Genomic DNA, 27,955 nt, shown 5'->3' with positions numbered 1-27,955 from the left:
AATTTTGAATGTTATACGCAAAAGCCATTGTCAAATAATATACATGTTTTAAATTTTAATACCACTAGCAACATACAACATTACTCTCACACATCGACTGTACAACAAGTTCAAGAGCTGGTGGGTAATTATCAAGGCCAAACTAACATGGTGAGTTTGGCCAATTATTTTGAGCCTTGTATGCAGCCTCAAACCCATGATCAATTGGCTAGCATATTAAGGGACCAGTTTGAAGTAGAACTAAGGGGCTTAAAATATCAAAATCCATACCCTGAGCATTATAATTCAGTTTTTTGCCCCGATTGTTTTAAAGTACCTAATTTTGTTAAATTCTCTGGAAAAGACGGAAAAGTTGTACAACTGAAAGTGCATGTGGCCCCCTAAGTGGGTTTTGATGTTAATGACATGCATAACTAAGGAAATAATGAATTTATCGAGAAATTGACAGGTTTAAATCTTAAGAAATGAAAAGGTGCAAGAAAGGATCCCAATTTGTTTGAAGGACGGTGTTGAAGCATAAAGGAAGATCTTTTTATACTTTCTATCTTTGAATTTTTTATTATAGAAACACCGTACTATAACGGGGGACGCGGATGGATAGCTTGAAGATGTTAAAGTGCTTATTTGAGATGCTAACCATCTATGAGAGACACCACTCAAACACTTGCACATTTAGATTCTCATAGTTTCTGTGAGTGTTGGAAGTTCCGACATCTGCAGGAAGTTTTCAAAAACTTCCGACAGGGGGGGCTCAGTAGTTTTAAATGAACCGTGTCGGAAGTTCTGATCCAGTGTCGGAAGTTCCTATGATATGTGCTGGAAGTTCCCAGTAACTTCTGACAAGGGGTGCTCAACGTTTTAATTGAACAGTATCGAAAGTTCCGACCCTGTGTCGAAAGTTCCGATGATAGGTGCCGGAAGTTCCCAATAACTTGTGGCAGGAGTTGTTTAGCTGTTTTATTTGAATTATGTCGGAAGTTTCGACCTAGTGTTGGAAGTTCCGACAATCACGTAACATAATTGAAACAGCTAGTTTTTGGGGCTTAGGTATTTATATCCCCTCAGCCCCGCCCCCCTCATTTGTTGTTGACCTAACCCAAGACAAACACCTCCTAGAGCATTTAATACTCCCCCCACTCCCTCCTTGAGCTAAATCTTTGAGAGTTTTGAGCTAGGGCTTTGGTGAGAGAAGGATTTGAGGTGTCTGACTCAAGCTTTGAGTGAGAGGTCAATCAAGTTCATCTCAAGAGCACTTGAAGCATCTTCGGTCTTTGATTCACGTTTGTTACTCTTGAAGCTTGCTTCTAGACAGTTCGGTGTCGCCCGTTTGAGCACCCTCTCGTTGTGGTGCGTCCAGGAAGTTTGAATTGCCCATCCTCTTGGAGGATTCATAGTAAGTGACTCAATCTTCCTTTGTGGTTGATTGAGAGAGGTAAACGGTTTCCAATCATAAAGCCTAGAACTTCATCAATTAGTGCACTCTCTAGCACTTCACAAGGATGGTCACATGCACTACCATAAATCTCAAACAACGGAGATGACATCAACTGAAATGGCCTGTAGAAAGTCAGATAAGCCTGGAGCTTGAAATCTCTAGTGCGTATCAGGTTTTCATTGGAGTAACTATAATTCAACACATCCAAAACTTGAGCCAGAATGCATGAAAGCTCATTGCCGCCAAGGTTTGACCAAAGACATCCTAAAAAAAAGAATAACATGATGAAATTTAAAAGATGTAATATAATTAAAGATAAAAGGATGATTAGATATGTGTTCCATACCATGTCATGTTGATTCAGCTGACAAAGTCTCTCAGTATTCCTAGTCACATTGCTTTCTCCCTCCTCGAGCGCCTTTATTCAAAAATATGAGAAGTCTGGCATAAAGTACCCATGATCCTTAAGCTATTGTAGGCATACCTCCACGGCGGTCCTTTCAAAAGTTACCCTACTTGATTCTAATTGACCCCATGCGGCAATTGAAACCAACGGGATAGGTTGTCCTAGTACTCTCATCCGGTTGGCATGTGTTTCTCCAACAGGTACTTGAAAAGAGATTTTTACTCTTTTAAAATTCTATGGACCAACTATCTCGGATTGCACTAAAGGAGAACTACCACCTAGAGTTTCAACAACATATTTCATCCATCTAATATTGTCAATAAGCTACATTATATGTAAGTAAATTTAGGAATTATTCATGTTGAGTAAAAACCAATTACAAGAAGGAAAGAATATTACTATGTTGGGAATTGTTCCTCTGCTTCGATCACATTTTGGCAAGTCCATGACGCGATTAGGGAAGTGAATTCCTGGAGGACGAGGCAACGGTGGCTCCTTGAAAGTGTAGTGTCCACGGCCGCCACCACCACGGCGAGAAGAACTTCTACTTGCCATAGTTCGCCCAAACTGTCCAAATAAAATTATGATAAAATAACTTGCCACCATTTTTCTTAACCAGTCAATGTTGCCACCAATAATATGTTGTCATATACGCACATCGTGTACATTGAAATAAATCTAGACCATCATTTCATAGCCATCCACAATTCTATCACAATGCTACCCATGAATATCTACATGGCCTCTAAGAGATATAGCTTTATGCCACAATTATATCATAAAAAATAAATACTTAGCATCCAATACCAATTGGTATCCAATTCAAGCAAAATCATAGCCACTTTAATCCAATACGGGTAGCAAAATCATTTTAATGCATCAAAATCAAAAATATAAAAAAAAAAATAACCGAGGAGGGCGCACGGGGGAGGCGGGGAAGGGAGAGGCGCGGTGGTGGCCCGCGGGGGAGGCGGGGAAGGGAGAGGCGGGGCAACGGGGATGGCGGCCAGGGACGAGGTGGTGGTGGTCGGGAACAGGGTGACGGCGACAGGGGCGACGGTGATGGGGATGGGGCGACAGGCGACGGTGACGCTGATGGAGACGGGGACGGGGATGGGATGGGGCGGCAGCGACAACGATGGAGACGGGGACCGATGCAGCAGCGGTGGGCGACGACGATGGTGATAGCGATGAGGATGAGGTGGCGACGGCGGTGGGCGAGGGCGATGGGGACAGGGCCGGCACGGTACAGAGGAAGGAACTGCTATTTTTTGAAAACTACTAAGTGTTTGGAGAAGACGAAGTATTTGTAGGCGGAACACTTTAGAATCGGTGCTAGCCTTTGCCCGGTACTAAATTCCTCCATTTAGTACCGGGCAGGGTTCCCAACTGGTACTAAACTTGCTAAATGGCGAGATCTGAAATTAGGGGTATTTAGTACCGGTTCCAGCCTTTGCCGGTACTAAATTCCTCCATTTAGTACCGGGCATGCTTCTAACCGGTACTAAAGTTGCTAAATTGGAGGGAGCTGAAACTGTCCGCCACTAGCATTTTTCTTTCCTGCGCACACTATCTTAATTCTAATAAAATGTTTCAATCATTACGACAAGGTTGTCACATGTATATATACATATGTATATATGTGTATATATATATATGAAATAGTAGCGATAAAAATTCATCACAAATATTAACTAGAGTACATTACATATGAAATTCATCGTACATATTAAATCTTTACATAAATGAGATGCTTAGAACCTAGGATCGTCCACATCATGACTGTTAATCATCGCAACATACAAACTACGATTTATATCGATAATGTTGATTCCTAAGAACCTATCGACATAATATATTCAGTCTTACATAAATAAGATATTTAGAACATAGAATCGTCCACATCACGACCGTTAATTTGGGAGATAAAAAGATACACCAATCCTAAAATAATAGTACAACATGATATCTACGAGTCCACCTACTCTGGTTAAATATCATAAATGAATCTTAAAATAATTGTCCAAATATGTTTTGGAGCAAGTGCCATATTTTCATAATAGAAGTACGGTGCCCCAATAGCCTGTCCAGGCAAAAAAAAACTGTTCACTGAGCATGGCTCATTTTGTCAATCCAAAACTAACCATAAGCTAATGGATCAAGGTCAGTGAACAAATCTCTGCCTGAACCGGCTATTGGACATCATACTTCTATTATGAAAATCTGGCTCCAAAAGGTGTTTGGAAAACTATTTCAAGATTCTTTTACGATGTCCATCCAGAGTTTGTGGACTCGAAGTTCTTCTGTTCTCTGCTATTGGTGGAGTGGAGATGTTACATTCATTGCCGGTCCATCAGCATCGTATTACATGAAAAATGGATATAGACCTTCGTATTAGATAAATAACTTGATTAATATTAGGTAGGGGAAAGATAGAATAAATGTGTTTATAATATTTAGTCCCCACTCTAAAAAACTCTCCATTTTTCTCGTTCTAAAATATCAACAAGTACTCCATTTGTAACATAAAACTTATTCTAAAAAACTCTTCATTCTCCTCACTCTAAAAAACTCTCCATTATCCTCATTCTAAAAGATCAACAAGCTAGTACTCAATTTGTAACATAAAACTCATTCTAAAAAACTCCCCATTCACCTCACTCTAAAAAACTCTCCATTCTCCTCGTTCTAAAGATCAACCAGTACTCCATTTGTAACATAAAACTCATTCTGAAAAACTCCCCATTCTCCTCACTCTAAAAAAGCAACAAGTCCTTATTTGTAACATAAAACTAGCTCATTCAAAAAAAAAAACAAGAATACTATGACTAGATGAGGGAGAACGAAGTTGCTAACCGGTCTAGTGAAAAAAATGAAGCCTGAGCAAATGATGAGCTTGCTCAGGGAGGAAGCTAAGAAAGCAGTTCATTTATATAGAGAGCAAATGGTTGACATTAGTACACAATCGGTACTAAATGGTTTCATTTAGTACCGGTTGAAGCTATGAGTCGGTACTAAATGGCATTCTCACCATTTAGTACTGGCTGAGTATCGGCTGAAGCCACTAGCCGATACTAAATGGCTTCCTGAAGAATCTAGCTGTTGGTCACACGATCCACGTGCCGCTATTTAGTACCAGCTAAGGCTGCAAACCAGTACTATAGGGTTCCGGTGGCACTGTGCGTGACGAATGGTACTAAGAGCTCAGTTTTCTAGCAGTGAGTCGACCGCAGGGTAGTTGTAATGCAGGGTGAAGGAAAAGGGTGTGCAGCATCTGTTGTAAACGTGAAATATATACGGTCAAACTTTAAAATTTCAGATGTTAATATACATCGTCGGATAATAAAGAGGTACTGTAGCTTGTTTGTAGTCGGAGGAAGTAAATCGGCCGACCATCTGATACTGCCTTCACGTTTCACTTAAGAAACAACAAGGAAACTACTTTCTTCTCAACATTCGAAATGTTAAATTAGTACTACTAATTCAACACATAATTATAAATCTACAATAATATATGAGGAAAGAAGCACATTTGGGATTTACCTCTTCCATGTCTAGTAGTAGAAGAGAAAAATTACTTACTCTTGTAACATGAAAATGGTACTGTTAGCTAGATGTACGGCACATTGTCCAGTATGGCCGATCGTAGTCATGCTTGAGTATAATCATAAAGCACTCTTGGCTTAAAGCAAGATATTAGCTTATTCGTAATTTCATACTTTTAATACATAAGGTCTATGACCAATGTCATATGTTGAAAAAAAAAAGCAAGTGAAGAAACTACCACCCTTTTTTTTCAAAATTATTGACACTTCACGGTTCCTGAAATGCAGCTTTTCTATTTTACTGTTATAAAAGTACAATGGAAATGGTCTAGAAACACTAAAGATAGCTTAATGTGTTTTAGTCATTTTCATATTTAATAGATGAATCGTCTTGGTAAATATTTATGAACAAGATATATGCTCCACCTGACACAGCACACCGAGCGGAGGTCAAACCGTCAACGGCCTGCACACCCTTGCTGTTAGAGTGTTGACCAATCCCTCCGGCACCGCCGACGCCGCTCCCACCAAGGCACCAGCTCCCGGTCCTCCGATCCCGGGGCTCCCGAAGCCATGGAGGGGGAGGAGGGCCCCGGCGCGGACATGGAGGCGCTCGTCCGCCGCCTGAGGCTCCACCGCGCGGCCCCCTCCCCGTACGAACCCTCCGACGCGGTGGCCCCCGCTCCAGGCGCCGGCGAGCTGTTCCGGCCGCGGAGGGCCGCCGTGCTCGTCTGCCTCTTCCGGGGCGCCGCCGGCGAGCTCCGCGTCATACTCACCAAGCGCTCCTCCTCCCTCTCCACCCACTCCGGTGAGCAGCTTCGGTCTCCTTGTCGGTAGTAATGGTTTGTCTCAGACTGTCAGACATGAATGGTTTGGTCCTGTGTTCCAATTGCCTTAAAGATTTTGCTAGCTGAATCAACATGCAATCGAGCTGATCCATGTGTAGCTTAACACAATTCATCCATAGCTTACTTTGAAACCATGACAAATTTTAGATGAATACTCAATTAGGTTCATGATGAATATGATAGATGACCACTTTTTCCATTGATTCATGATTTTTATTTTCTCCATCTGGGATTTTTCAGGGGAAGTTGCATTGCCAGGTGGAAAGGCTGAGGAGGGCGATGCTGATGATGCAGCAACAGCATTAAGGGAGTCAAAAGAGGAGATTGGGCTTGATCCATCTCTGGTTACCATTGTTACCTCTCTTGAACACTTCTTGTCCAAAGTATAGTTCCTTCTATTCTGACTTAATCCCTATGAAATAATTTCTTACATTTATGAGGTGTTTGGTTTGAGGAATTACCTCATCTAGAACGGAATGGTCCATCAAAGGGTCAACCCATGAGTTTTGGTGGGATGAACCCACTTATTATCAAGCTAACCATTCCATTCCCCAATTCTCAAACCAGGCACCCTGGTTAGTAAACTGATAATGCATCAATGGAAGAGTATAGGACATTTTTTCTGTTAAGAATTCAGATATCATAACCAAGTACATGTGTGCAGCTAAACCAACTTCACTCAGGATGTGCTTATAGATTTATTCAGAAAATGTGCAAGCAGATCATAATTACTCCATTAAGCAGATTTTTTGAACTCCAGGACAGCAATCATTTTGCATTATTTAGGAGGTCATATTTTCTTCTCCTTCCAGTGTCTAGGATTGCCATCATGAATTCTATAGATGAGTTGCATAGGAAGTGCTATACGCCTATACCTACCAGATATATGGAAATTTGATTTTGCTACTGATGTTAACCAATTTGTGCTGACATTGCTATGTTTGAACTATGCAACTTTTCAAGATGGTATACATTATGTCATTATCTTTGTTCTTAAGGAGTCATATACACTATCATCTTCCTACTCTTGATGTTACTTAGGATTTGATTAGAGTGTGCCGTATGCCTGTTAGCCGTATCATCAATCTATCAAAGCATTGTTTCAGATTGACAGATTCGTGTGACAGTTTGGTCGTTGAACTGTTCTTATAAAATGTCTCATTAAGTCTTAAAATTACATTGGTACTTATCACATCATCACATGATGAGAGTTAGTTTTAAATTTATAGAAAAGATCATGCAGTTTTGTCAATCCATATCATTCAGACACAGAGCACATGCAAAGCTTCTCAGATTCAGCTTCAGATCTTCTAGTGTCTAATCAAGTTGGTCAGGATCCATGAGTTCTCTTTTCAGTGCAACACATGCATACAGAATTCTTTTCACCTCCAAAGAAGTGCAATTGTCCCTTTGTCTAATTTACATGTAACTCCATATTTCAGTGACTCATGGAATGACAGATTCTAGTGAATCCTGAAGTGCCAGTCTTTGATGTTACAGATAATTGATGCCCCTAACAAATTATTATGCCTGCCTCACTTTAACTTTAATTCCATAGTACTTCCTCCTATTGTAAATATAAGTTGTTTAAGATTGATGTCAGTCATATTTTTTCAACTTTGACCATTGATGTGTTAAGAATTAGATAGATTGATAATGTAAGGTAGATTCCTCATGAAAATTATTTTCATAACAAATAATCCTTTTCTTAAGACATCACACAATTTTATAGAAACTTCTAATCCAACTTCCATCTTGTAGACCTTGTCGCTATCCTAAATGACTTATATTTGTGATCAGAGGGAGTGCTTAAGATTCATCATTATAAATACTCTTATTTATGTCTTTGGCAGCATCTTCTGGTGGTTGTTCCTGTTGTTGGCATACTTTCATATATACAAGCGTTTAAACCCGTTCTTAATGCTGCTGAGGTGGATGAAATTTTTGATGTGCCACTGGAGATGTTCCTCAAGGTTAGTACCTTGTTTCTTACCATCTAAACTGCATGCTGGTGCAAGATTTATAATATAGCTTTTCTTTTTAACATTGCAGTGTTAGTGTAGCTGGTGTTCACCACAAAAAGAATTACTTGTTTGGTTAACCACATGCTGTATTGTAGGTTGTGATAATATGTATGCCTTAACATGCCAGAAATAGCAAATTATGATAGGTATAGATTCTCATATAAAATTAGTACCTGTTTGCAATGATAGACAAAAAAGATCCCGTTCCATCTCCATTGGTTCTTTAGATTATGCTCAATGGTGCAGGATGAGAACAGGACATCTGATGAGCTAGAATGGATGGGGCAGGCGTTCACAATTCATCACTTCAATTATAAGAAAGGGAACAAGAAGTACAGAATCTGGGGCCTGACCGCCGGCATCCTGATCCATGCAGCTTCAGTCGTATATGAGCGACCACCAGACTTTGCTGAGAAAAGACCAAAGTTGAACTTGCCAAAGTACTCAAAGGAGTGCCGTTCAATGCCATGATCTGAGTCTGAGCACGAATCTCCATAATACAAAATCTCAGTTATATTGATTCTAGCACACAACAGACTACTACTAAACATTAAAAGTGGTTGTAGAAACTAAAGGGAAGTTAAAATCATATGGTTCCATATCATTCATATTCTTTTCAAAACTTTTCACATGATAGAGTAATAGCATTAGTATTTTAGAATAATGTTTGTTACTAAATACCATCATAGTACATCGTCGATTGGCTCCCCTACTGATACGGCCAAACACCTGCTGCAATGAAATTGGATTGCATGCAATTCAGATTGTTCTGCTGAGTGCATTGTCCAATGATGATGACAAGGTTTTTCAACACCTTTCACGTTGCTGATCCTACTGGACCTGCATTTGGCTCTGATAAATCTATGCTGGGCGGTCTTCAGTCTCCTTTTGACTATTTTGCTCACTTTTTTTTTTTTGCCCCGGCCCCGTCAATCACACATTCACACTGGTGGTGTTCTGCTTCACGATGTTGATGTGTCTCGAATTCCACCGACCGTTGCTGGAGGTAACTTTTGAATGAGCTGTAACTAGGGACACTAAAGGCCAGTGAAGAAAGATTTTTCCGAGAACACGCAGGGAGCTGCGTAACTTTGCATATAGTTTACGACGCAGGTCGAACATGGTTCACAATTCACTCGGCGATTATACAGAGATTAATGCAACCTAAGTGACTAGTGTGCACTAGTACTATCTGATCGCTGGTGCTCCTACTGCCGCTGGCCACCCCAGACAAGTCATGGAGCCGGTGTTGATCCATAGCTGGCCTTCTTCTAGCTGGCCAGTGAAGAAAGATAACAAATGGTAGATAATAGTAACAAATTGCTAGTGTGTGCTTCTCCAAGTCTGCATGCAGATCATGCGAGCTCTTTCGTGAAACCGAAAGGAGGGCAGTACCCCTTCCCTTTTCACCTTTATCAGTTGCACGTTTGACAAATGACAAACTCCACATCACATTTCTGTGGCCTTTTGTTGTGCTGGCTTTTGAACCTCATTGGGCTGGGTCGGTAGTGGCGTAGTGCAGGATTTTCCATCGGCACGCAGAAAGACTGGAACAGTTTTTTTCCCCCTCTTTACATTGTTCATTCACTTGTGATTCGAAAACAAGTTCTCGCACAAACAACACAGGTCCGGCAACACACCACAGTGGAGAATCGAGATCGAAATCCCAGTGAACATCTTCCTCATCTGCACTGCTCCTCGCCTCGTCTTTGTGGTTGGGACAGACAGGTGCTTGGTTCACTTGTGAAGGAAAAACGACAGCGTCACCTGGCACTGGCACACGCACACAAGCTAAAAAGAATACAGTGGAGTCGTAGGCAGTAGGGGGGTCATGGCTTGTCTTGGGAGGCCAGAGAGAGCAGAGCATCCCCCCGGCCGCTTTGCTCTGGCCAGGCAGGCGTGCGCCTGTGAGCAGTCTAGTCGTTTCATTTCAGTCCTCAGTCCCGTGCCAATGTGCCATGGTGCCCACTCTCCTCATCTGAAAAGACGGCAAGCAATGGAGCCCTCGGAGAAGAAACGAACAAACAAGAGATGGCGATGTAGCTGTGTAGTACATACGGAGTAGCATGGAACAGCTAGGTGGCTCATGTGCGTGCCCTGTAGGGCAATCCTATCAAACTACCCACCCCACAGCGTCAGTGTATCTACAAATAAAATGAGTTTTTTGTCTCTAGGACACCACGAAAGCGGGATTTTGTGCCAAACACACTACATTGTTTATTTTAGGCTGCTGGACATTGCAAACATGAGGCTTTTGTACGCTGCACATTACCACTGTTAAAAAATACTTACATGGTGTGGGTACGTACATAGTGCCACATGAAAGACCAAAATGACCTCACTTATAATGGAGATAGATTCTGGGCGCCAGCCCCATTCCAGGAACATTTCACATGTTGGGTACAACATCAAATGACAGTATTTATGCACAACATCAAATAGACAATATGAAATAAAGTTTAATTAAACCGGCATAGCTTAATAAGTGCATGGCCTCACACGTCAGAGCACAACTTAATAAATTGTCACAAACTAAAGTCTTCTCTATGTGAGCAGCATCTCATAGAGGTGCAAAAAACCTTAACATGTCCCAAATTTACATCAATTTGGCATGTCAAAATGCTTCTTCTAGTTTTCTTGTACACGCATACACAAATATCAAATCTGCATGAGATGGTCTAGTGCCATTATACCATGCACCTCGGCTTCCTCTATTGCAAGTTTCCTAGCACGGCTGCAAAAAATAGCATGGATTAGGAAAAAATATTAGTTTGAATCTCATCAAGTTTGGTTGAAGCTCATCAAGTTAAATGAAAAAAATACTTACTGCCTAGTCAGTGCTCCAGGACTGCAGTTAATCTCATCAAGTTTCCTAGCTCGGCTATGAAAGATGGCAATAAGTAAGGAGAATTTTATTTTCAATTTCATCAACTTTGGTTGCTGATATTAGTTAAATGAAAAATAATTACCTCCTAGTCAGTGCGCCAGGACTACAGTTAAGGTCAAATGGGCTTGATGGTCCCTGCAGCAGCCTAAGTGATGTACTAGGGCTAGTTGTTGCTGCTACTTCTGTGATGTCTTCCCTCGTAGTCCTCTTTCCCTTAGGTGTACTTGTATTGGTGGCTACCTCCTCTGTTATGAATTCCTTTTGCTTCTTGGCTCTCTTTCTCTCAGGTTTTGGTGGTGCTGGTGGTGGAGCATCTGAGTCGTACACAGTCTCATTGCAAGTTTTCTGAGTGTGCCCAAATTGACCACATCTCTTGCATTTCTTCCTATTCTTGCTGCCTCCTTCCTCAGCTCCTTTCACTCTCCTTGTCCTTGGTCTACCTGCTGCCCTCTTGAGTATTGGAGGCCATAGCTTGAACCCTATGTTCACTTGAGGCCATAGTGTCTTGTCTGGTATAGGTTCAATCCAACCTTCATATGCAGCTTTGAACCTAGATATAGAGTAACAATTGTCAACATAATCCTCCAACTCTAGACCCCTGTAAGAGCATATCAAATTGATTGCATGGGTGCATGGTAGACCAGTGATTTGCCATTTATTGCAAGTACATGTTCTTTTTTCTAGGTTCACAGCATGTCTCCAAGGAGTCAAGTCCTTGTAAACACCACTTATCTCTGCTGTGTGTCCGACACCTTTGTGGATTGAATACCCAACCAATCCTCTACTTTTTGCATTGAGGTCCTTCACAATGTGTGGAAACACTTTACTCTTGAGCTTCATGGCAAGTCTTCTCCTTTGAAATAGCTTATCCATGATTTTTTGTCTAATTCTATCCATTAGATCTATCACAGGAAGCGACTTCTCATGTTTAATCCAATTGTTGAAGACTTCAGCAATGTTATTGGTCACATAATCACACTTGCTGGCTGTAGAGAAGTAACATCTTGCCCACAAGTGCTTGTGATTATCCTCAATCCACTTCAATGCTTTTGGTGATGATTTCTTCATGATATTGTAGTGCATGTCAAACAAATCTTTCCTGTAAACTCTTGCTGCTGGCCACAAATTCTTCTCAAAGACTTTACCATGAAATCTCTTTTTGAAGTTTTTGTACAAATGTCTCATGCATTCCCTGTGCTCTACTCCATTGGTGAAGACATTGGTCACCGCTATGTCAATGCCTTTCCCAGCATCAGTTGAGATAACAAGTCCAGGTGGGGATCCAACTGCCATTGCTAGGTTACCCATGAACCATCCCCAATTTTCCTTGGTCTCTGATCCAAATACTCCATATGCCACAGGGAACATCCAGTTATGTCCATCAATACCTATGGCAGAAGCTAGTTGCCCCTTCCACCTTCCAGTAAGAGCCGTGGAGTCAATGCCCAAGTATGGTCTACATCCATTTTTGAATCCGTCTATACATGGCTTCAAAGCAACAAACATCTTGCTAAATCTGATCTTGGACCCAACCTTTTCATAATCTATCTTAACTATACTTCCAGGAGACTTCCTTTCTATCTCTTCCTTGAATGCAAAAGCGTGTTCAAAACTATCCTCCCACTTGCCCAAAATCTCATCAATAGCTAGCTCCTTGCCATTGTAGACAATCCAGTATGATAATTGGATCAAGTACTTCTCTTCCAGCTTCTTCTTTAAAGCAGCAGGGCCAATTGTTGGGTCTTCCCTGAGCCATTGAACTACCCTATCCCTAACCCAAAATTGGTCAGCCATACAATTGCTCTCCAGTTTGCTTGTGCTTTTACAGTAGTGCTTGTTAGGTATCTTCTTAATCTAAAAAAACAATGACATAATTTAAAGGAGTTGGCTATAAATTAAGAAACAGAAAATTAAGGAACAAAATTAAGAAACATAAATAAAGGAACACAGAAATAGGTACCATCCATGTCCTTCCATCTTGCAGTTGTGATGCATGTATTCTCCACTTGCACTTTTTAGCCTTACAATATCCTCTGTACCTCTTGGCTTCACTATAAGGAGCTGCAATTTCAATCTCATTTAGAATAGCATATTGCCTAATTGCTCTTTTAAAGGTTTGTCCATCCTCAAATGTCACACCAACTTCAATCTTTGGATTTTCTAAGTCAGTTACATGGTCAACAATCTCACAGCCTTGTTCACCATCAACAGCACAATCATCGTTGTCTTCATCAGAATCAGGAATGCAATCAAATTCATTTTCATCATCAGAAATCAAGTCAACATGAAAGACCTTCTCATCATTTACACCAACATACTCAATTTCATCGTTTTCGCCCCAAGGATCATCATCTGTAGGGTTTTCCTTAGTCCCAGATTTAATAACAGGATCAGAGAGATCTGCCAGGGTGGTACATGCGCTCTGTTGTGTGGGTTGTGCATGCGAATCTGCTTCTACACAAGAAACATAATGTATGCTCTGTTCTATGGGTGGCTGATGAATGCCGAGCCCGAGCCTACAAGCACAGATGTAATCAACTCCTATAAGGATATTGCTAAAGCCCAAATATATTTCTAACGAACCCTAGGCCCCCAAATCTCAATGAACCCATGCCATGTTCTGAACCCTAGATCCTCAAATCACTTGGGGAAAATTTGAATCTTACCCGTCAGGAACCCAGGACAGGTCTGACACCTTCTGTGGGGAGTCATCGCTGCATAGTCGCTCCACTCCAAGACCGGGGAATGGGGACCAAGTCGCAACCATCAGGCCTGGTCTCTTAGTGCAGCTCGCGGATGGGGAGAACTTGCCGGAGCTAAGTTGCATCAGTGGCAGGAGGCATGGTGTGTGTGATTGGTGGCGATTGGTGAAGAGTCGTCGGAGATTATGGCAAGCCGAGAAAAATTGCAGAGGCGGCGGCAAGATTTTTTACGACTACAGGATGGTGCCGTGAATAATCTGGATAGGATGTGGCTGCCAGCCGATGTGCAGGTGGTGTATCTGAAGGGGGCATTTTGGTCTTCCTAGGCTACGCCATCCACCCTTCCGGCCAGGAAATCATTTTTTAATGGAGCCGATGTGTAGTAGACAAATCGATGCCTTTTGCAGTGTTCAGGAGCCTAAAACGGCAAATTGAGTGTGCTTGGCACAAAACCACGTTTTAGCAGTGTCCACCAGACAAAAAACTCAAATAAAATTCATGCTGACGCCACGTGCGTCATCGCGATGCCGAGAACGCGTCAGACCGATGCGTCAGAACCGGTCCTTCCCAAAATGCCATGTACGGAGAAGCCAAAGTTTGCAGCGGGATGAACACCCATCAGTACATCGCAAGCTACGCTTCCAACCCATCCCTTCCATCAGAGAAGAGAATCAAGCATACGATGAACTATTCATCCAACCCAGGCAGCAGAAAGCCTGAAACAACTCATGCATCAATTGAAGCCGTAATCCGGTGTCGGCATCAATTAAGCAGCAGCCCAAAAGATTGAGATTAGATGCGAAATCCCAACCTCCAAACCGCAGAGAGAATTTTTGTCACGGCTAAGAATGATTGAGCACATCAATACTTTTCATGCCTTTTCTTTCCATCTTCAGAGCCATCTCTGTGCACATGATTGCATTGTATACAAGCAGCCAAGCAAGCACTGCAAAGCCATGGTCCACCGCTGCACATCACACACATGGAGATGCAGGCTAAAGGCAAACACATCCTTCTTTGGACCCCAACACTGCAGGCAGCATATTGTATTTTTATTTTTCAGTGAGAGAGGAAACATGAATTAGAAGGTGCTGCTTCCTGTTCTCATGTTCCCCTACAGCTGATGAACGTTTCCTGCTCAAGGGCACATGGGAAAGGCTGCAACCTGATTCAGAAACGGCAACTGACACCAGTGCTAGTTTAGTCCCAATCCTTGCCACTTTAGGGGTGTTTGGGAGGAGGGGTTAAAATTTTAGCCCCGATCGTATTGAATGTTTGAACACTAATTAGGAGTATTAAACCTAGACTAATTACAAAACTAATTACACAACCTCCAGGTTAAATCGCGAGACGAATCTATTAAGCCTAATTAGTCCATGATTTGACAAATGTGGTGCTACAGTAACCATTCGCTAATGATGAATTAATTAGGCTTAATAGATTCGTCTCGCGATTTAGCTTAGGGGTTCTATAATTAGTTTTGTAATTAGCTTATATTTAGTCATCCAATGTGACAGGACTAAAGCTGAATGTGCAAACTATAGCTCAAAAGCTGAGCTGCAGCAGAAGCACTTTTCAGGGACCAGAAATGAGCACTGACATATATACCTTTAGTCCACCAAGTCAAAGTGGTGTCATTTTCCCATTTGATAAACTAACATACTTCAAGAAACAAGTACATGATGAAGACACCAAAGTGGACTATTATAATGCAAAGTGAATCTCGATCAAACCGAGCTTCAAGTTCAGTTCAGTTTTAAAAGCAGCTACTGTGTGCTGGATTATGTACTACTTCCTCCGGATTTTTTGAATTTTTTAGTTCAAGATGATCTATATAATTTGGAACGGAGGGAGTACCGATGTTTAATTATAACAAGGGCTAAAAATTGTCAAATGTGGACTACGGTGAGTAAGCTACAATTTCATTAAATCATCAGTCATGATCTACGAGGCAACCAGAAATTGTCCTGTCCGACAGCGTCAGACATCGAGAGGTTTCTCCTCGGCTGCCTTCGCTGCCGGCGGCGCCGGCGTTGGCGCGGCCTCGTGCAGCAGCTTCACGACAGCCCTCATCGACGGGCGGTTGATCGGGAGGCTCGACGTGCAGAGCAGCGCGACGTGGAGCGCCCTCGCCATGTCGTCCCTGGACGCGCCTGCAAGCCTCGGGTCCAGCACCGAGTCCACGCCGCCGCGCTCGATGCCGCCGTGTACCCACCCCACCAGGTCCTTGTCCCCGAGCTCCGGCGACACGGGTTTCTTGCCGGTAACGAGCTCCAGCATCACCACGCCGAAGCTGTACACGTCGCTCTTCTCCGTCACGCGCAGCGTGTACGAGTACTCTGGTCGATCAGGCGAACGCGCGGAGGAATCACAGTCAGGTCGCCGCCGTCGATCGGCAAATCACACGAAACATTACAATTTTTATTTTAGGTAGCTCACCGGGAGCGATGTAGCCGCATGAGCCGGCGATGGCGGTGACGGCGGCGTGGCCGTCGCCGAGGACCCTGGCGACCCCGAAGTCGGCAACCTTGGCGCCGAGGTCGGCGTCGAGGAGGATGTTGCTGGACTTGACGTCGCGGTGCAGGACCGGCGGCGTGCAGTCGTGGTGCAGGTACGCGAGGCCCTCGGCGGCGCCGGCCATGATCCGGTGCCGCGCCGGCCAGTCCAGGAGGCCGCTGCCCTTGCCGCCGTGGAGGAGGTCACCGAGGCTGCCGCCGGGCATGTACTCGTACACCAGCAGCCGGCAGTCGTCGCCGCCACGGAAGCAGCACCACAGCCTCACGATGTTCTTGTGCCGGATCCTGCCCAGCGTCGCCACCTCCGCGTCGAAGCTGTCCTTCGCGGCGCCGTCGGCCGCCTTGCCCCCTCCGCCGCCCCACAGCTTCTTGACGGCGACGACCTCGCCGCCGCGACCGAGGACGGCCTTGTACACCTTGCCCGACGCGCCCATGCCGACCACGTTGTCCTCGTCGAGGCAGCCCAGGATGTCATCCTCGTCGAACTCCACCTTGTGGAACGACGTCAGCGCCCACCTCGCCTTGCCGCCGCCGGGCTCCGTGCCGTGTCCACTTTGTTGGCTCCGGTACGTGGTGTAGCGGAACCACGCGACGCCGAGGAGCAGGACGACGCAGGCAACGGCGAGGATGGAGACGACGCTGCCCACGAGACCGCGACGGCCGGCTCTGGACTGGCGGCCACTGGGGCACGTGCCGCGGCACAGAGCCGGGTTGCCCACGAAGCTGTCCCTGTACATGGCGCCGGCGAACAGAGGCGGCAAGGCGCCGGCGAGCCGGTTGTTGGAGAGGTTGAACAGGCTCAGCTTCAGGTTCTCCAGCTGCACCGGCACGTCGCCGGTGAGCTCGTTGTCGGACAGGTCGAGCGAGTTCAGCACGGGCAGCTCGCCGAGCTCCGGCGGGATGGGTCCGGTGAGGTGGTTACCGGCGAGGTCCAGCTGCGTCAGCTTCTGCCACCGTCGAACACCTTGTGGCAGCTCGCCGGACAGCGAGTTGTTCCTCAGATCAAGCCGGCCGAGCGTGGAGACCTCGGCGAGCGACGCCGGCAGCGGCCCGGAGAACATGTTGTTCGCGCCCGACAGCTCGAACAGAGCAGGCAGAGTGCCGACCTGCGCCGGCAGCGTGCCGGTGAAGCGGTTGTCGGAGATGAGCAGCTGCGACAGGTTCGTCGCCATGGCGATGGTGGAGTCCACTGTGCCGGACAGCTGGTTCCCCGCGAGCTCCAGGAGGTACAGGTGCGGCAGGCCCCACATGCCCTGCGGCACGGGGCCGGACAGCTGGTTGTTGGGCAGTCGCACCCGCGTCAGCGTCCGGCATTGCCCGAGCTCCGCCGGGATGGGGCCCACCAGCTCGTTGTTCAGTAGCAGGAGCTGCTCCAGCTTCCCCGCGCCGCACAGCGCCGCCGGAATCCGGCCGGAGATCCGGTTGTCCGACAAATCCAGGAACTCGAGCGGGCAGTTCTTCCCGAACTCCGGCGGCAGCTCCCCGGCGAGGCGGTTACCGAAGAGCCTGAGGTCTGCCAGGGCCGGCGCCCGCGCCAGCGTCGCCGGCACGCGGCCGGACAGCTGGTTCTGGTACATGTGCAAGCTCTCCAGCCTCGGCGCGAGGAACAGGTCCGCCGGTATCTCGCCGGTGAGCCGGTTCATAGAGGCGTCGAAGAACCGCAGCCGCTTGAGCTCCCCGAGCCCATCGGGCACCCTGCCGTCGAGTTGGTTGGAGTAGAGCTCGATCTGCACGGCGCTCTCCAGCCTCCCCACAGTCGCCGGGATCTCGCCGGTGAGGTTGTTCGTGGAGAGGTCGAGGTTGACAAGGCTCCTGAGGCTCCCGACCGACGCCGGGATCTCGCCGACGAGGCCGCACCCGGCGAGCCACAGGACGCGGAGGTGTGGGAGGCCGGAGAAGGGCTCCGGCGGCAGCGGCGACGGCGCGAAGGGGTTGTACGCGAGGAGGAGCTCCTGGAGCGTGGTGACGTTGAGCAGGAAGCCCGGGAACGCGCCGGAGAGCTGGTTTCCGGCGAGGCTGAGAGTGGCGAGGGAAGGGAACCCGGCGCCGTAGGCAGCCGGCACATCGCCGGAGAACGCGTTGCCGGAGAGGTCGAGGTGGTCGAGCGACGGCAGAACGGCGAGGCAGGGCGGCAGGGGCCCCGTCAGGGAGTTGTAGGAGAGGTCGAGGTGCGCGAGGGAGCGCAGGGAGCAGAGCGGGGACGGGAACGCGCCGGCGAGGGAGAGGTTGGAGAGGAGGAGCGAGGCGACGGCCGGGGCGGCGTGGGAGGCGGAGCAGAGGAGGTGCGGCCAGCGGCATGGGGACGGGGAGTGGCGCGGGTCCCATGCGGCGAGCGCGGAGGTGGGGTCCGAGAGGTCGGACTTCGCGGCGAGGAGGGTGGTGAAATCGGCCGGAAGCCCAGCGGATGCGGCGATGGTGGCGAGGGGGAGGAGGCAGAGGAGGCGGAGCAGGAGCAGGGGAGTCATGGGGGAGGTGTGGAGTGGAGTGGAAACGGAGTGGAGGGAGTGGGGGCTGCTTAACCGCCGTCAGAGGGAGAGAGTGGGAGGTTTTAAAGCGCGGGAACTGACCTGGTGGGCCCATGCTTTCTTTGACTCTTTGGGAAGAGATACTCGTGGGAAAGCACACCGTCCTAGTTTTTTTGCATGGGAAAGCAGACAAGTACAAGTGCCCAACCCCTGCGATTCTCGTGGGAAATGTATGTTCTTTTTAAAATATATATATATATTTGTTCTAACATCCAAACAGACATGATTTGAACTCATGGACATTCAAATTTTCAAATGACATCCAAATTTTTCGGACATTCAAATTTTCAAATGATCTGAACTCGAGTAGGGATCAAATTATATAGAATGACACGTCCACCATAATAGTTGCCATGATTCAGAATAGGGATGCCTGGCTGGAGCTACATATACGATGTCGGACGCGAAAAAGGTTTCATGCAAATATAGCCGTCAACAAGCTCTGGTTCACGAATCTTGGTTAGTAGTTTATCTGATCATCATGCTCCTCATAATTTTTAAGTGATTATTGATTAAACAACATAGCTCATCAATAGTATTAATAGAAAGCAGTATATAGTTACTTATGGATGGCTGACCCTAGTACCCATATTGACAATGGTTCACGAGATTAGACCTTCTGATGTTTAGCACATGCAATTAGGCGTAATCATCTTCATGATACGAAGCATTAGTATTTTTCATATGTGCATTTTGTCATTTAATAATTTTTATTAGTAATTGATCACATGTTATATGGATTTATCAATTAAAATGCATTCAATTTATGGGTTTATGCCATTTTTCAATTAGAAATAATAAAAAAAATCATAAATATGAGAATATATGAAGTTAATGCCAAAATGTTACAAAACATGTGCAGATGGTCATAATTGAACCATAAACAAGTGTAGAATTAAATCAAGCTGAAATAAGTTGACGAAATGGTTAAAGCATAGATAGACCGGAAGTGTTGAGTTACTCTCATTTACCTATATTTGGCTGCTATTTAAAATGAATTTTTGTTAATTTTAAACAGCAGAGGAGGTGCAACCAGCGGCACGGGGACGTGGAGAGGCCTCAGTCCCAAGCAGCAAGAGTGGATGCAGGATTTGAGAGGTCGTACTTTGCGGCGAGGAGTGCGGTGAAATTAGCGGGAAACCCCGCGGATGTGGTGCCGCGGTAATGGCAGTGGCGAGGGGGGAGGAGGCGGAGGAGGAGCTGGGAGTCATAGGGTAGGTGTGGTATGACTGTAGGAGAGTGGAGTAGTGGAGTGAAGGGAGGGAGGTGCTTCTAGCTAACCATCGTCAAAGGCGTGGGGTTCTAAAGCATGGGGATTAACTGACCTGTGGGGCTATGGTCATGTAACTTCCTCTTTAGAAAGAGGGAGTAGTGGGTCCCCTGGTGCTTGTGCACATCTTGGAAGCACACGATATTTTCTCCCTTTCTTACCGGATCATGTTTTGGCCGGTATTTTTGCACTAGATCGATGTGGAGTTCTTTAGTAGTGACAGTATCCCTGTGATATTCATGGAAAATGCATGCTGAAAACGCATTGCTTCTTAGTGATTCATGGGCATTCAATTTGTATCTCATCTCGAGTGTGTATGACAATGGAAAACGAAAGAATGATATGTAAGATCCTTTACTTTTGAAAACCATTTTCGATCTTCCAGAATTAACAAATTTTATGTAAGCAAAATTTGGTAGGATTTTGAGAGCAATACACCCAAGCACACTTTTCTTACTTTGCTAAATCTCCTGTTCGGGAAGTAATGAATGTCCTAGTGAATTAATTAATTCCCTGATAAAGTGATTACATAGCTTGGTGATGATGTACAGTTTCCATTCGATCGGCCACGTAACGTTTTATTTGTTTTCTTATGCAAAAAATATGCGGGACCTGTACTTACTCTGCATAGTGGTAGTGGAGGTGGAGCGATGTGTTGGTACTTGTAGTTGGTACCGGTACCGGTAGCCTACCGTTCTTTCGGATTTTTTTTTTGTAGCGAATAGTTTTTTCCCTTTGAATTTTGTGCCCAGCGCAGCTCGTTGCAGAGCACCCGTGGCCGTGGCTCCTTGGAAGTTGGAACGAACCCCTTTCCGTGGACCGTGGCCCGGCAGCCGGCGTCGAGGGAGCCCGGCCGCCCGGGGGACCTGCATAGCTCAACCGAGAGGAGCATTTTGTGTTTACTTGAATACGCACCACAAGATTTGAAAACGTACTCCCGTTATGCACGTCAGCAACACCTTCCATGCTGAATCAGGGCGGATCTGGATAGGGAAGAGGGTCATCCAACCCATGTTGTGTCACCCGTTATCAAGGATTGGCGTGCAAGAGTAACTCCAACAGCATTGACATCTCTTCTTCAAGTTAAAATTTAGCAAGTGTGCTAAAAAATCACGATCCAAATGCTATCCAAACTTGGTGCGCTAGTTTGGCTTTCCAAATGTGGGTCCCATACACATCAATTGCAAAATGAAGAGTCTGTTATAGTGTGAAATGAAGAGGTTGTTGGAGTGGATGGAGAGTGTAGAGAAAACTACCTATTAGAATTTGGAGAGTAGGAAATTGATAGTCTGTTGGAATGTGCAACTTATTATGGAGAGAAATATTTTTGACAAGTTGGTCGGAGAGTCAAATGGAGAGTCAAAAATATACATGTTGTTGGAGTTGATCTAAAGGTGGTGGCATAGTGTGTCACAGACTGGTGTGCACCCTTACCATCTCCCCTTTGGTTACCTACTTACCTCTTTTAGCCATCTTTTCCTAATGTTTTACTTTCTTTTAATAACTATGTGATGTTATTATAGAAATTTATTATAATTTGCTTAGATATAATAATTTGCATGGGACAGCAACTTTTTGTGCTTAATACCATTCGCATTTTTGAGATTGCATCTGGTAGTTCTGGCTTGTGTTTCGATTTGCATACAAAGATAAATCTCTATTGGCATGGTGCATGAAGCGTGTTTTCATGTAGCTAATAACTAACAGAGTCATGCATGGTGTTTGCATAAGTTCGGACCAGCAATATTCGAATAATTGGGTATTCAACACTGGTTTCTTCACGAATTACTTTACCATAGCCATGCAAAAGGTCTAACAAAAATTTTCTAAAGTTTAGCTAGCTAAATAAGAGGTGAGGTATTTGTCTATTCTACCCCTTCTTCCTACTTTATAAACTTTTTCCCGAGGAAGGTAGAGGGGCATTTTGGTCTTTTACCAGTTTAGCTGAGTTTAGTCGGGTTCAACAAACTAAAAGAATCTTTAGCCACTGGGTCCTATTTGGATCCATAACAACTAAATTTAGATGATGGATCATAGTTATAGGAGAGGTGTGGAGGGGGAGTGGAGAGAGTGGGGTTAACTGTCGTCAAAGGGGTGTGAGGGGTTTTAAAGCGTAAGGATTAACTGACGTGCGGACCCATGGTCTTGTGACTTCTTCCTTAGCAAGGTCCTGTTTGGATCTACCCAAGCTAAACTTTTCTTTTAGCTAGCTAAAGTTTAGCTAGGGGTGTTTGGATCCACTAGCTAAATAATAGTTGAAGAGGTATTTGTCTATCCTACCCCTCCTTCCCACTTTAGAAACTTTTCTCGAGCAAGGTGGAGGGGTAATTTAGTGTTTTACCAATTTAGCTGAGTTTAATTGGTTTAAAAGAATTTTAGCGGGCTAAACTTTAGTAAGCTAAAATTTAGCTGGTGGATTCAAATAAGACGTAAGAGGGAGTAGCGGGTCCCTCGGAGTTTGATGCAGCGTTGGAAGCCCGCCGTATTTTCCCGTAGAAAGCAAATCATCCTTGCAATATTCGTGGGAAACGCATGCTGAAAACACACCCCTTTTCTCCTTCGTGATTCATGGACGTTCAATGAGTTGTATGAAAATGGAATACTAAAGGATGATATTTATGTCTGGATGCAATACTTTTGTGGTGAAAGAGGTTATGTGGGTTTCTGAGTGACCAAGAAATGGGAATACTGAGGTGGGAATTGATCGTTGGAACTGATAATCGAAACAAGTGGATATATTTTCTTTGTTAAAATGTACCATATCATATTTGAATAAATCTTTCCATCATTTTTTGCTGAGTTTTCGAATTATCGTGGCCCATATGGCGGTCATGTTCAAACTTATCCTATGTTTATGCTACATTCTTGTGCTTTTGTATGAAATAAAGTTTTGTCGAATGGTTTGCAAATCGCATGGCGTGAATGAAAGTCTATGGTACTTAAGTCATGTCTTCCTTTGTGAAATTGGTCAAACTTTGGAATAAAACTATGGTTCCAAACTTCTACGACGTCCTTTTCCGATCATCATATATATTAATTCTGACTATTTTTAATAGTTTGATCGTTTCTTATCATTTTCACTTCATAGCAGACATACTAAATAAAAATATAAATATATGTCATGTTGGTACAACTCCATCTACAAGCTTTAGTTTCTTATGAAGCAAGAACCATGGGCCAATTGAACTTATTTAATTAAGACATTTTGTCATTATTATTATTATTAAATACATATTTGAACCATTTTATTTACTTTGCAAACTAGAAATCTTGCATGGATATTGGAGCTGGAGATGTGGCATATATACAGGCTTACAGTATCAAACTTTAGGAAAAGAATAGTGAACACGTATCATGAAACAATATACCTCCATGCGAACTTAATGGCTTATTATCAGATCATCATGCTTGATTAAATAATATGTTTCAGCAATACACCTCGATGCTTGATCAAAACAATGTTTTGGGCAAGATCTCTTTAAAGGCATACAGATGGATCATGGTCGTATAAACAGGTGCATGTTAGTTTAACATTCAAAGTTTTTTTTTTAAAAAAAATGGGTGGTAACTTCATGAGATTTTCGGACCTCTATGGAATCTCTAACTTTTGAAAACCATTTTCGATCTTCCTAATTAACAAATTTTATGTGAACAAAATTCGGTAGAGTTTTGCGAACAATGCACCTGAGCACGTTATTCTACTTTAAATCTTCTATTTGGAAAAAATAATGAATGTCCTACTGAATCAACGAATGCCCTGATAACATAGCTTTTTTTTTGGAAATACATAGCTTTGGTTAGTTGGTACATTTAAGATGTACAGTTTTGCACTCCCATTCGATCGACAGCGTAACTTTTTATGCAGAAAATATAATACGACCTGTACTACTACTCTGCATAGTGGAGCGATATATATATTTTTTTTAAAAAAATGGAGCGATATATTGCTACCATACCGTTCTTCTGATTTTTATAGCGAATCGTTTTCTGCTCTTTGATTCCGGATGTAGTACAGGCTTTTTTGCGCTCCGCGTGTGTCCCCTTGGAAAGTGCCCTTTCCGTGGGCCGTGGCCCGGGCGGCGTCGAGGCCGTTGCCCATCTGCTGCCGCTTTTGCAGCCTTGCAGGTGCTGTCGGGCCGTCAGTCAGACTGGAAACCTGTGGGTTCAACGGTCAGAATTCAGCAGGATGGGAGGGCACGCGGCCCCGAAGGAGCCGGGGAGGCCTGCAAAGCTCCATTCCTTGTACACAAATATCTTTGGAGCATTTCAAGGTACTCTCGTTATGTTATGTTATGTACGATCACTTCTCACGGGGGCGGATCCAGGAAATTTTTGTAGGGGGCCTACATATTAGAGATAAGGCTGTTGGGCTTGGTAATTAGGCTTGTTTTTATGACTGTGGACTAAGAAATGAAGCACAATAGCAAATTGCATACTACTCGCTGGCCCAATAGTTGCTGTTTGGCCCAGTTTCACGAAATTGAAATTACAGTTCTTCCTCAATCACAAGCCGCCTCCAACCTCTATCTTCACGTCTCTATGGCGCAAAAATTCAGGAGTGATCTTTTATAGCTTCATGGGCTGTCTTTAGAGGTAACCAATTATCGGTATTTAGATCCGGGTTGCCGAGCGATGTCCGAGATAGTGTTTTGGTTAGTGGATCAGGAACTTGAAGGTAAACGCAGACACACGATTTAGATAAGTTCGGGTCACTGGATTGCGTAATACCCTACGTCCTGTACGTTGGTTGGATTGAATTGCTTTAGAGGGGGTCCCTGCCTTGCCTTATGTAGTCGGGGGTAGGGTTACAGGTCGGTTGGTTACAAGAATACTAGTCGGATACGACTAGAGGAGTTCTACTCTTATTCCAACGAGTACTTTTCTGATCCTCGACTAGTTCCCGTCTTTCCATGTAGACTACGCCGTCCTACGTCATGGTCTTCATGTTAGATGCGTCTCGGTGTCTAATCTCATATTTAGTACTGTCCAAACCTTCTGATGGACCCATAGATATATATGTACGACACCAATAGCTCTTTAATTAGTTTTGCAGGAAACCTTTTTGGCACGAGTGTGATGCCTGAATTTTGGTGCCATGGCTTAGGTGTCACCGCAGGTGCGGCTTCGTGGCTGCAGAGAAGAGAGAGAAAGATATCAGTACATATAGGTGGTAAAGCTCATCTCGATTTATGTCCCGTTTGGAGACAGGGACTCCTGTCACATCGAATATTTAGATACTAATTAGAAGTATTAAATATAGGTTAATTATAAAACTAATTGCATAAATGAAGGTTAATTCGTGAGATGAATTTATTAAGCCTAATTAGTTCATGATTTGACCATTTGATGCTACAGTAAATATGTGCTAATTATGAATTAATTGGGCTTAATAGATTTATCTCGCGAATTAGCCACAGTTTATGCAATTAGCTTTATAATTAGTTTACTTTTAGTCCTATCCAAATATCCTATGTGACCCGAACTAATTAGTCCATGGATCCAAACAACCGGTGACGGCAAGAATAATGAGCGTGGGTTGCATGTATATATTATACACACACGTCTCCATGCTAGAAGCCACTTTGACAAGACATATATATATATATATGCTAATAAGATTTAGCATATAAATTAAAGGAAAATGATTTGATCTTGTTGATTAGAATGCAATTTCTAGTAGCTTAAAAACCGATTCAAAATTTGCAAATATTTAGAAGACCACTTCAGTTTTTTGTGCCTGAACGCGTGACATAGCCACCCGCTGCTATCTCATGTCCCACTGAACATTACAAAACCCTTTCTTTGTGCTAAAGAAAAAGGACATCCTAAAGCACGACAATGTTGACTTGTCATAGTCACATCCGCACAGGGATGTCACTTGTCATTGAATTTTTACGTGGCTGGTGTGTAGCTCAAAACAGTGTACACCGCCTGCACCACGGTGCAAAGCAGCCCGACGGCCGCCGCCGCGAGCCCGACGGCGAGCCACGGGTTGGTGAAATACTTGAGCATCAGCCACGCCGCCCACCGCCGCGGCCGGCTCCGGAACCGCCCCTCCATCGCCTGCCACGTCGCGTGCAGGTAGTTGCCGACGGGGTCGTCGGGCCTGAACGCGACACCCTTGCAGAGGCCGGCAAGGAGCCCGGCGACCTCGTCATGGCCGCCGAGGCCGTGCGAGATGACCCCGCGCCTGGACAGGAGCTCAACGTCCCGCGGCGTGCACGCCAGCTGCGACACGAAGACGCAGTACGCCGTGACGTGGCTCCCCGCCGCCGCCGGGTTGCTCTGCTCCAGCGCCATCAGGTTGCGCAGCAGCCGCCACGTCTCGGCGTCGACGTTCAGACGGGGGATCTCCAGCGTGCTGCCGCGGCGGTTGAGCTTCACGTCGAGGATCGAGCGGGCGCCGCCTATGCCGCCGAGGGGCCGGGCCCTGAACCCCACGCCGGCGCAGTGGTACTCCGCCGCCGTGCGCCACCGGCCGAACTGACGCTTGCCGCCGGTGGCTCTGCTGCCGGTGGTGTGTGGCGAGAGTGCGGTAGGCGTCAGGTGCATGTGGAGCAGGTGCAGAAGGTTGCCCGGACCCGGCGGCGCCGCCACCACCGGCGTGGCCACGGAGTACTGCTGCCCCCGCAGGAGCTCCCGGACGTACCCAGCGATCGCGTCCGTCGCGGGAACGCCGGCGTCCGGAACGGTGAGCCGGTGGACCTTGTCGACGACGAAGAACGGTATCTGATTCTCCGCGAGATACAGGGCGTCGCGCACCACCGCGACGGCCTCCATCATGTCGCCGCCGCCCACCGACGGTGCTGCCCCGGCAGCGCCGCCGCCGTTCCCGCGGCGTCCGGCGATGTGGCCGAACCGGACGAGCAAGTAGCAAGCGTCGAGCAGCAGCATGCGGACGAAGTCCGCGCTACTCATCTGCTCGAACGTGCGGTCGTAGCAGCTCCTGGCCTGCCACTCGATTCGCGCGACCTCGCCGAGGTAGTCCTCCAGCGTCACGCCGGCGCTTGCCACCGACATGACGTCGCGGAGGTTCCGGAGCTTCTCGTCGTCCCTGTCGAGGGGCGGGCTCCTGAAGCGGTGGTTGGGCCCGATGCATACGTGGTGCGGGACGTACTCGGCCGGGTCGACGTTGCGGGTGAGCTCGCCGACCACGGCGATGACGATGGGGCAGCCGCCGGGGAGTCGGGGCGGCGGCGCGTCCGCGGCGGCCAGCTCCTCCCTCAGCTGCTGGGCCAGGGAAGGGATGTCCACGGCGTGGGAATCACCCATTTGTGAGAAGGCCTTCCTTTGTGGCACTCTGCTCTGCTGCTGCTGGTGTGGCACGCCATTTCTGGTGAGGTCGAATCTTTAGAGATTTCGAAAAGGGAGCTTCGAAAGGAACCCTTTTAACAAATTTTGGAAGAAAAGATTGTGGTTTTGGAGCTCGCGAGTCAGTCAAGCACTAGTGGTTGGAAGAAAAGATTGTGGTTTTGGAGCTCGCGAGTCAGTCAAGCACTAGTGGTTTCAGGGTGTTTGAATACTAGATGCTAAAATTTAGCAGTGTCACATCGGATGTTCGAATGCTAATTAGTGGGACTAAACATGAGCTAACTATAAAACTAATTGCAGAACCCTGTGCTAATTCGTGAGACGAATCTATTAAGCCTAATTAATCCGTCATTAGCAAATAGTTACTGTAGCACCACATTGTTAAATTATGAACTAATTAGGCTTAATAGATTCGTCTCGTGAATTACACTCCATATGTGCAATTAGTTTTATAATTAACCTATATTTAATACTCCTAATTAGCAT

General features: G+C 45.5%; 4 protein-coding genes across 4 annotated transcripts; 1 reads left to right on the top strand and 3 right to left on the bottom strand.

Annotated features, from left to right (window-relative positions):
- Positions 1 to 5,823: 5,823 nt before the first annotated feature.
- LOC117859517 (nudix hydrolase 15, mitochondrial) lies at positions 5,824 to 9,034 on the top strand. Its single transcript, XM_034742639.2, has 4 exons — positions 5,824 to 6,194; positions 6,475 to 6,617; positions 8,088 to 8,207; positions 8,505 to 9,034. Exons 1-4 carry the CDS (start codon positions 5,960 to 5,962, stop codon positions 8,727 to 8,729), a joined length of 723 nt encoding a protein of 240 aa, XP_034598530.1. The 5' UTR covers positions 5,824 to 5,959; the 3' UTR covers positions 8,730 to 9,034.
- Positions 9,035 to 11,157: 2,123 nt separating this feature from the next.
- LOC140223217 (uncharacterized) lies at positions 11,158 to 13,912 on the bottom strand. Its single transcript, XM_072294756.1, has 3 exons — positions 13,812 to 13,912; positions 13,106 to 13,661; positions 11,158 to 12,999 (listed from the first exon to the last, which is right to left on the bottom strand). Exons 1-3 carry the CDS (start codon positions 13,910 to 13,912, stop codon positions 11,224 to 11,226), a joined length of 2,433 nt encoding a protein of 810 aa, XP_072150857.1. The 3' UTR covers positions 11,158 to 11,223.
- A 1,770-nt stretch (positions 13,913 to 15,682) lies between these two features.
- On the bottom strand, positions 15,683 to 19,048 carry LOC117859888 (uncharacterized). Its single transcript, XM_034743084.2, has 2 exons — positions 16,287 to 19,048; positions 15,683 to 16,186 (listed from the first exon to the last, which is right to left on the bottom strand). Exons 1-2 carry the CDS (start codon positions 18,826 to 18,828, stop codon positions 15,828 to 15,830), a joined length of 2,901 nt encoding a protein of 966 aa, XP_034598975.1. The 5' UTR covers positions 18,829 to 19,048; the 3' UTR covers positions 15,683 to 15,827.
- A 6,780-nt stretch (positions 19,049 to 25,828) lies between these two features.
- On the bottom strand, positions 25,829 to 27,585 carry LOC117860235 (uncharacterized). The gene has a single exon (XM_034743495.2). The coding sequence runs from the start codon at positions 27,428 to 27,430 to the stop codon at positions 26,051 to 26,053; it is 1,380 nt and encodes a 459-aa protein (XP_034599386.1). The 5' UTR covers positions 27,431 to 27,585; the 3' UTR covers positions 25,829 to 26,050.
- Positions 27,586 to 27,955: the final 370 nt, after the last annotated feature.

Source organism: Setaria viridis, chromosome 6 (assembly GCF_005286985.2).
Source record: "Setaria viridis chromosome 6, Setaria_viridis_v4.0, whole genome shotgun sequence".
NCBI lineage: Eukaryota > Viridiplantae > Streptophyta > Magnoliopsida > Poales > Poaceae > Setaria > Setaria viridis.
This window is presented reverse-complemented; position numbering and strand designations above follow the sequence as displayed.

Bases quoted from the DNA above. Each gene is read 5' to 3' on its own strand.
- LOC117859517 (XM_034742639.2), top strand. From the start codon at position 5,960: ATGGAGGGGGAGGAGGGCCCCGGCGCGGACATGGAGGCGCTCGTCCGC. The intron at 6,195-6,474 runs GTGAGCAGCTTC...GGGATTTTTCAG, and splicing joins CTCCCTCTCCACCCACTCCG to GGGAAGTTGCATTGCCAGGT. The intron at 8,208-8,504 runs GTTAGTACCTTG...TCAATGGTGCAG, and splicing joins CACTGGAGATGTTCCTCAAG to GATGAGAACAGGACATCTGA.
- LOC140223217 (XM_072294756.1), bottom strand. From the start codon at position 13,912: ATGGTTGCGACTTGGTCCCCATTCCCCGGTCTTGGAGTGGAGCGACTA. The intron at 13,662-13,811 runs GTAAGATTCAAA...CTGTGCTTGTAG, and splicing joins CTGTCCTGGGTTCCTGACGG to GCTCGGGCTCGGCATTCATC. The intron at 13,000-13,105 runs GTACCTATTTCT...TTGTTTTTTTAG, and splicing joins AAGATGGAAGGACATGGATG to ATTAAGAAGATACCTAACAA.
- LOC117859888 (XM_034743084.2), bottom strand. From the start codon at position 18,828: ATGACTCCCCTGCTCCTGCTCCGCCTCCTCTGCCTCCTCCCCCTCGCC. The intron at 16,187-16,286 runs GTGAGCTACCTA...CTGATCGACCAG, and splicing joins ATGCGGCTACATCGCTCCCG to AGTACTCGTACACGCTGCGC.
- LOC117860235 (XM_034743495.2), bottom strand. From the start codon at position 27,430: ATGGGTGATTCCCACGCCGTGGACATCCCTTCCCTGGCCCAGCAGCTG.